General features: G+C 30.8%; 1 protein-coding gene across 1 annotated transcript; it reads right to left on the reverse strand.

The window, feature by feature from the left end:
• Positions 1 to 91: 91 nt before the first annotated feature.
• On the reverse strand, positions 92 to 9892 carry LOC105330355 (adapter molecule Crk). The gene is made up of 8 exons (XM_011431990.4): positions 9727 to 9892; positions 8239 to 8358; positions 7486 to 7639; positions 7295 to 7339; positions 5387 to 5515; positions 3063 to 3152; positions 2848 to 2925; positions 92 to 2700 (listed from the first exon to the last, which is right to left on the reverse strand). The coding sequence occupies exons 1-8, from the start codon at positions 9759 to 9761 to the stop codon at positions 2569 to 2571; spliced, it is 783 nt and encodes a 260-aa protein (XP_011430292.1). The 5' UTR covers positions 9762 to 9892; the 3' UTR covers positions 92 to 2568.
• Between the last annotated feature and the right edge of the window lie 34 nt (positions 9893 to 9926).

Genomic DNA, 9926 nt, shown 5'->3' on the forward strand with positions numbered 1-9926 from the left:
CCATGTGTGAGTGGGTTGGGGACCTAAAAATATAACGATCAAAATGATTTTCCCCCAATACATTTAATATTTAATTAAAAAAGTCAACAAATTCTAATATGCAAATGAACTTTTATTCCGAGATAGCAGTTTTTCAGCAACTTTGTTACAGCTTTAAACACAATCAGGACTTCACATCCGTATTTACCTTGTAAACAAAATTCTGCATTCCTTTGGTAACTAAGTTCTGAATGTTTGTCATTCACAATAACCTTTTAACTATATAAATAACATACATTGCATGTTTAAACATATAGAGTTTTGCATATTTCAACATTTAAACGCTACTGTTTAATAACAGGTATTCAGTAATTTGTTGTACAAGTTTTTTTTTCATACTATAACACTATTAATAATTTTCTTAATTCACAGCACTGAAATGTCTTTGATTCTAAAGACATAATCTTTTTTCATTTGAAAAATTATAAATAATAACAAAATTCTTGGAGAAAAAGACTCGTCTCATATTGCTAATCTTCTGGTACATGTATCTTAATCACTTGTATTTTGATAATCAATTAGATCTGAAGTTTGATTACACTAACTAAACATTCATGAGTGAATAAAAAACCCTACACACATGCAAACATAATGTCCTTTTACATGTTTACATAACACTATAAACTTATTAGCTGAAGATTTATACTAAACACATTCAGTAACTTGGCAAAGTCTTCCTTAACACAGGTTTATCATTCATGTGAAGTGTAATGTAGATGCTAATTTTAAGAGCAATCTGATTAAAACCAGCTTTTCTGATATGCTATGGTTAGCGTATCAGAAGAGCTGATTTTTATCAGAATGAATTTTAGTGAGGACAGACAGATTTTTGTGATGTCTTTCTTTTAAAGAACTTTCTGAATAGAGTCAACTTTTACAGTGATATTAAAAGTCTATAATTGTCAACTGTGATTTCTAGTTGATTTTCAAACAAAACACCGAAAAATGTTCAGATAAATTTTGCTGTCATGTCAATTTTTAAAAAATAACTTTGCAATACAATCAATCTTATTTACATGAAGTACTAATATATCTTCACTGTAAAATCATGTAAAAACATAATCCGGTCGGATGTTCTATGTTAAATGCTTTATGTGTATGTATATTTTACAATACCAATGAGCGATTCACAAAACAATAATTGTTATTTTGCCTGCAAAAAAATCAAAACGCATTGGTCCAAAAAAAGGGGAAATAACTGTTTCAGATAGAAACAGCTGAGACAATAAAACCTGGTAAATACGGTACATGTACATGAGATGAATTAAATGGTCACAATTAAATAAATGTACACTGCTATGCTATTGTACCATGTACTCTATTTATCACATACAGTTTTCAATCTACTATTAAAATTAAAGACAGATATAAGCATACAAATGGGACACATACATACTTATTATAAGGAATTAAATAAAATGAAAAATTACAGAGCTACAAGATATGAGGCATTTATGAAACAGTTATATAAATTAATCCATTTGCAGTTTATAACATACATAATATAAAAAATTATATATCAAGATTGTGATGTGTGTAAAATTCATTATAAATTTCAAAAAGATGCCCTCTTTGATAAATTTTACTTCTGACATGAATGATACATAAAAATATGACTGTGTGCCAATTCAATTTTTGGAAATGAGGTATCAAAATTTATTTTCCTTAAAATGCACTCTATGATTAATCAATTTCTGTAGAAAAAAATAAAAACAATTGTAAAGATGCCTGTCCAAAATCTTTCATATCATAAAACAACATATCAAATTCTGCAGTCTGACAGCACAAAGAAGCAATACACATGGTACCAAAATGAAATGTCTTCCCATAGGGATAATACGTTTGATCCTGACAATTTTATTTAATAATGACACGAATCAAATATTTAAATCCGTTTCCTTCGTTGTATTTCTGGAAGAACAGGGCAGATTCTATACAAGATTTCTTTGAATAATAATCAAATGGATAAATTTGGTTACAGAATGAGCAGAGTAATTCATGTATAAATATTTACAATATGAGGCTTACAAACATCTTTATTCACCACTTTGTAATACTGATATGATCTATCAAATGACACAGCATGTATTATTACTATTCAGTATTCCTATTCTGTAAAAATCATGTTTGACAGACTCTTCTTTTACCCATTTTAGCCATCTACTCAACTTGCCTTGAACAGGTCAAAAATGCCATTTCATGTGAAATTTGTAAAACCCCCTCCCAATCAAAAACAAAATTCTGAACATCTTTGATCAATGATTCAAGCACTTGGTCCTCTTTCCATAACACACAAGTGAAAGCACTAGATAGGAGGCTTAAGATGCCACCTTCTCTAAGCATGCTCTACTGATCTAAACAAGACAGTTACAAGGACAGTGACAAACATTATTTCTGCTAGTTTGGTTATTGGGATTAATAATGCAGCACCACCAGGGAAGAAACTAACTCCCAGACTCTTTCCTCTTTTTACATCAGCACTATCAATAGAAATAATTGGCAACTGGTTTAATATAAGCAGGATTTCTGTTATGTCCCATCCTCTGAATTGTCTTCTAAAAATTTCACATGGGTAAATGGAAACATTCCTTTTTTCCCATTCACTTCACCCTCCCAGAGTCCATTAGAATTCATTTTTGTCACAATGATAGTTTCACCTTTCTACAAACATAAAAAAAAAATCAAGTTTAGTACAAAATGCTTCTTGAAACACATCTTAATTTTATGAAAAGCGTGGTGGAAAGTTCTTTCAATAGAAAGGCTCTACTGTCAAAGATTAAGCGGCAGAAAATCTTAAGTGATGCTTACCTCTAACTTAAGTTGGGTTCGATCATATGCACTTGGTATTCTTTGGTGAATGACAACTGCTTTAGCAGGAAGCTGAATCTACAAATATACAAACAGAAAATAAAACTACATTCTCTAGTCCTGTATCACAATGTAAATTGGACAGTTTTTTCTTAAATTTTCAATGATGTTGAAGAATGAAGCACTGAGACATTAATTCTGAGTTAATAGCTTACCTCTTTGATTGGCTGTGTGGGGGTGGGGGACGGGGGTGACGGAACTGTAGTTTGCGGAGGGGGGACTACTGGGGGGTTGTTAGGATCAAACTGAAACGACAAACAAGAATCTCTTAATGCAGTGATGTACAATCATCTTACTGATCATATCAGCATTCCTTACAGTGAACATCTTACATAAACATCTTTAATATCAGAGTAGTTTTACTAGGTGCATTTATTGGACTAGGTTTTATCCAAGATTGTTCATCACACTTCCCTATTATATGGCCACTTACATGTATCTTGAGTGTCAGATGTAACAACTTTTTTCATCTCAAAGTCTATGATATTCAATACTTAAAATAAACTATAAAATATCACACCACCAAGAAAAAAAAGTATCGGGGTTTTTTTTGTGATACCATTGAAAATTAGACAATCTAATTAAAATTAGATCCTTCACTCTCTCGTATTTGATTTGTCACTGTGACACAGCGACATATCAAATATGAGAGTGTGAAGAATCTAATTTTAATTAGATTGAAAATTAAACAGCATCATTTTATGTCTAAGGAAACATTCTTATTCAACATGCAGACGTTTAAGCCAATCTGTAGTAACTGATTGTTTAAAGTCAAGACCTAGTAAATGATTCGGAGTGTCTTTTTCGTGATAGAACCATTATGGTGTCATAATTGATTTGAAGAATCGTTTTCCTGTACTTTACAGCTCTAAGGGAATTATGTACAAAATTATACATTTTCTTGACATGTTATGTTAAATCATGGGAAAAGTAATCCCAATACCTATATTCAATTTAACATCATTACAAAGAGGAAGTCAAGAGCTTGTTTTATTCCGTTTTTGGAGAGACTAGGCATTCTAGATATATTTTATTAGTCAAAAATGGACAAAACTCCGAAATTTGTTCCTTATTTCCTTCATATTTCATTGAAAATGACAGTTTAAAACATGATTTTTCATTGTGTTTACCAAATATTTTAGCCCCGGTACACGCTATCAAACAAAGCTATTGTTATGAAGCATCATGGAAAGAATTTATATCTTAAATTTTATAAACCTGTAGGCACCTTTCATTTACTAGATCTTGACCTTAAAGTTGATGTTAAAGTTGCTAAGTTTTCATACATGTGATAAATAAAGACCCAAAATACTGTACAGAAACCTCAAAACTACTGAAATTTAAGTAAAAATACTGTACACTGCCCATCAAAGGAACAGTACAAAATATCACTCAAAATCTATAGTTTAAGATACCTTATTTCTGAACCAAAAAATGTATTGTATAATGTGTTGATATAAATGTTGCAAGTTTTTTATATCCCCCCCCCCCCCAAAACTGTAAAAATCAAGCAAATGAGAGCCTAATCACTTACTTTGGTAATGTGAAAATCCATGTCTCCAACCTAAATCTTGTTCAAAACACTTAGAATGTTCAACATTAAATAATAGCAGCAAATGCAACATTGCATAAATTTCTGCTCAAATAACTTTTTTAAATATCCATTTATTTCAGCGAATCAAATATGTTAAATTCTTTTAATAGTCCATCGTATGTATCGTGTCAGATTTGTGTCTTTTACTAAAGTTGGCTAGAAAAAGTAACGAAACGCTTATCATAACCAGTAATAATTACATAAACAAGTCTCCCTACAGGGTATTTTGTAATATATCTAGAGCAAGGTAATTGTTGCTATAATGACAGTTTGCATCTTCACCCATCAGGGCCATTGTGTTTACTATGTACCGGTACACTTTACAGGCACCAGGTAAGTCATAAGTCAAACTCGGTTGACAATTTCCAGTGTCACAAAAGTAGGAAATGGCAGCATTTAGAAAAAAAATTAAAAAACTGTACAAACTTTTAATTCCTGAGCTGTGATTCACTGAATGCGTTTGAAAAAACAGTACATTTTGCCTAATGCACCTACATATATGTATCATATACATGTATTAGTTTTTAACAATTCTTTTCTTAACTTATCTAATCCCAGTGATGTCTTGGTAAAATAAAATCAACTGCATAGTCAAAATCACATGCATTCAGTCCTGATTTGATTCCACAATATATATCGGTACTTTTAACATTTATAAAAGTTTTAAACTCTTCCTTTATCAGAAGTAATTAAAATAAAATGGCCTCAACCACCATCTTGTTATAAAATATCACCTCTTAAAATATCTAACTGCAATTACTTGTAGGTATTTTTAAATTTTTATAAACATCTAAACCATAAGATAACATTTACTTTTGTTCCATTCTGCTATAATGCATGCAAGAAAAACAACCCAAATTGATACATGTAATGTCTTAAACATACCTTAGATACATAGGGGACAGGTACTTGTCCCACATTTCCTCTGCTGTTTCGACATGTCCACCAATCTTTCTCGTCCTTAGATATCACATCTAAGACCTCACTCTTCCTAAAGGGTAAGTCCTCAGGATCCTGGGAATGAAAAGGTATAAACATTATCATTTACAAAACATATCATATAAAATTTATAAATCATGCAAACTGAAAGGTATAATATGGTATAATAACTTCATCCTTGAGCAATTTGTTCAGCACTTCAGTTAGTAATATTTTTTTATAATATAACAAAATGAGTTTAAATAGAAGTTAAAGAAATTATACCATGATAATCAATCAGTTAAAAAATATAAGTTTTCACAGGGACTGTATGATAACATACCAGTTAAAAAAATGTTTTGAAATATATAAGCTGAGGAGTTAGCAAAGGCTTTCCTATCTCAAACAACAGTTCAAGAATTTCCTGCAGCATTCATGATAACAAAAAATGTATTTCTATTCCACTAACAGCTCAGAATGTCTACTTATTGCTTCCACAATACAGAGATATTAAGACAGCTGTTCCTTGTAACCATTTTAGTGTATAAAAATTACAACTATTAAATTCACACTTGTTTATATTTCTTTTTAAAACCATGCAGTGAAAATGTGCAAGGAAGTTCTTGGAACAGCTGCCCTAAGCTCTTAGAAATCAACATTTGAGGCAATAGACATTGTTGCGACTGGAACTTCCTTAAAAAGTGTCAGCAACATAGCTTTACTTAGTTTTTAAGTTTTTAAGTTATATGCTTATTATAAGAGTGAGGTTGATAACTGACTCTTGTCAAATAATTTACTGATGACGTTCACAGTATATTATATATACGTATTTACTGGCTATGTTGATGATTGCAAGTTTACTGTCCCCAAGGACAGCAGCTATTTCAAAAGGCAAAACCAAGGGACATAATTGCTGTCGAGTGGGACAATAAACTTGCTATCATCTGAAATCAGTATAAGTTATTTTATTTCACAGACAAAAATTTTATATTTTGGCAATGCAGTTTTCTTAATGGTAAACAAATTAGAAATATCAGGCTTTGAATCTAACGTGGTGACTTGTATTACACCAGAGGTGTTCCAAGATTAAAAATAAGGAAAATCTAATATTGCTGATGAATAGTTTCAATGATTATTCACCATAGGCAGATAGCATGAAAATTATTTCACAGATAAAAAAAACATGTTTATTCATTGCAATTTTACATAGAAAATACATGTATACACAGAGGTAGAATAAAAGACAATAATGATCTAGCATTTCTTTAATATTGGCAATAACTGCTGTAGAATGCCAGTTAATGTTATGCATTAAAGGGACTCGGACACAATTTTAGAACAAAATTTTAATTTTGATATTTTAGATATAAAATGGTTTACTTGCACATTTTGAATGATTGACCAAAATTTGAATGGTAGAATTTAAGTTATGAGGGAGATCCACAGGTAAAAACTCATTGTTATGTTAACAAAGCTCGAGTCTTACATTTGTTTACAAATAATGTAAAGTATGGAATTACCATTTCTTTGACATAATAACTCGTGGGAAACAAGGCAAAACTATTCAATGTGTTTATGAAATATATTATCAATAGAAGAAGCAACATTTGATTGAAACTTATACCAATAAAACACATATTTAAACAATAACAAGGCTCAAGCTTTGTTTACAAAACAAAGAATTCCAAACTCTGTATCTTGCTTATAACTCAATATCTGACTTTCAAACTTTGACAAAGCATTAAAAATACCCATATTATCCATTCTAAACATTAAAAATGGAAAAATAAGATATAAAATTTTAGCTCAAATTTTGTCCAAGTCCCTTTAACAGTTAAGCCTACAGAATCTTAAAATTAATGCTAATTTACTTACCCTTCCAGGAAAATCAAACTTGGCAACGACCCTCTCTCTGGGTGCCTTTAAAAAAATCAGATCATATCTCAATCAGCTGAATAAGAAATTACAGGTACATAGAAAACATTTTTAACATCTTGCAAAAAGATTTCATTTTTTTTTAATTTGAAATTTTGAAGATTTTATCATATTGCTGTCTGAATACTCACTGGCTTGATTAGAGATGTGGTATCCAGGTAGTGTGTTTTGTAAAAGCTTAGAAGACTAGCTATGTCCGAGAACTCCTGATCACCAATCCTGAACCGCGTTGAATTTCCTACATGGATTCTGTTGATAATGTAGTGACTAATCTTGTTCTCTTCTCTGAAATGATTCACATTACAGGAAGTTTAGGTACCAGAAAGTAAAGGTGCACGCAAACATGAAACATTAATGCATGCATTTGTTTCCTTGATCAACAATATACCGCCGCTCATTTCTATCTCTCTACATTTTTCCCATTAACATAAAATTATGGATTACATGAACCATGAACAAAACAAATTTTTTAACATGAAATTATGAAATGTGCTTCCCCAATTATCACAGTTATCCTAGTCAACAAATGAAATAAGAAGTACTTTGGTGATTTACTTGAAAAATAGTTTGCTTATAAAATGTCACACCTTTATGTATTTACTACATTGGTATATATATCATAATTTAAAAATTTCATGTTTACTTAAAGACAGTTTGACTCCTTAATCAGAATAAAAATGCCTTAATGGTTAAAATTCTAACAAGTGTTAACAGTGATTTGACAAGTTATTTAAATTTACAACTAGTATTTATACCTATAGACAGTCTTTATCACAAAAATTTCCTTGATGTTTCAAGTATTTTTTCATTTTTAAATATTTATCATATCATATAGTCTGTACTTAGAAACAGTATGTCTGTACCAAAATACATAGCTGACTTACTTGACACAGAGAACAAAGTCTCCCTTAATTGACTGACTGTCTCGGACCAGAAATACCCCAGAATCTGTTGGGTTCAAAATCTCATTCGTTTCATCTCGAGAAAGGGTTCCAAAATACCAGCTGAAATTACCAAAGAAATTAATTAATTAATCAAGCTACAATCAACAAGAAAATTTAAAAAGTTGTGATTGAGATAATGGTTAAACTTTGTTCATGGTTGTTATAAAGATTATAACATGGTATTATTTCATATAACATCCTACATTTGCCCAAATTCTCAGTATATCAGGTACTGAATTTGGGAAACCAGGTGATTGTTTATTCACTCAGTTTTCCTGCTGTGAGAACAATCATGCAGAAGTGTTCAGTTTTTTGGGGTTTTTTTTACACAATTTCAACACTTCAGTAACGTAAATATAGTAATAAGTTATCACTCAATTAGACCTTAAATATAACAATATTGATCAAAAATGAAAACGTCTTTCTCTTTTAGACTTTCTCAATGGCTTATCAGGAAAAAATATGTCATTATACTAATTTAGCAATAGATAAGATATCAGAAAGTTGCCACTTTTCAAAATGGTATGCACTATGACTATATGCCCCATGAATTTCCATACATTAAAATTCAAGTGTAAGCATTCAAAAGATACACATGATGTTGATTATAACCACACAGTATTGAAATTTTTAATAAAATTTCATTATCTTCATTAGGCTTAATCATGATGGAATTACAAACGATTCATCACAGAATCTTTATATAAAGGTAAATTTTTTAGCAGTCAAAGCTCCTATACATTATTCCTGCAGATAAAATTGTTATGGATTCTTTCAATATCAAGTTTATAACACCAAAATGAGTAACCCAGGTCTGAAACCACATTTTAGTCACAATAATAGTGACAATAGGTTATATTCATTGAAAAAATGTATCATTTGATATTAAAGTCTTAGTGAAGATATAATACACTGTAAAAAGTATTTCTGAAGTTTTCATGCAGAACAATTAGTATTTTTCCATTAATCAGCAAAACTCTGTTTTCAATTCCAGCAAGGGTTTTGCTACCAATATTAATCACATTCTCATTTGTATCATCATAGAATAAGATAGATTGTACAATATGATCATGAGTATTCTTTCCTTGGTTTTAAAGATAAAAACTGATAATAACTAATGGTTCTGTCAACAAGAGAGCAATCATTAATGATTATGTACAAATCAATCTTAGGTCATGAATGTCATACATAATTCAAATCTGAGTCATGACATTTTTTCACTTATGAATGTCACAGAAATAACATTAATAACATAGGACATTAACAATGTGAATGATATACTGATATATTTCGTTTTCTTGTAGTACACATCAACAAAGAGTTAAAGCTACTATGATTACTCGTCCTTCACACGAAATTGTAAGAGAAGGATTTGTGTGAAGGAGGGGCCGACAAGCTAAGTTTACTGAATGACTTCCCCATATATACCTGTATTTGTCTTCTGGATCAAAGTCGCTCGCCATTTTGGAGGCTCACTAGACAGATTGTTTTATCTAGAACCCACCATGGATACTATTTCAGTCCCCTTGTCCAGGAAGCTAAGTGGTTCATAAACAAATATGGCGGGGTGCCATCCGGGAAATTTCGTCAGCGCATGAGTAGCCTCTAAACAAATACAAATATTTATT

The sequence above is a fragment of the Magallana gigas genome, chromosome 5, assembly GCF_963853765.1.
Source record: "Magallana gigas chromosome 5, xbMagGiga1.1, whole genome shotgun sequence".
NCBI classification, from domain to species: Eukaryota; Metazoa; Mollusca; class Bivalvia; order Ostreida; family Ostreidae; genus Magallana; species Magallana gigas.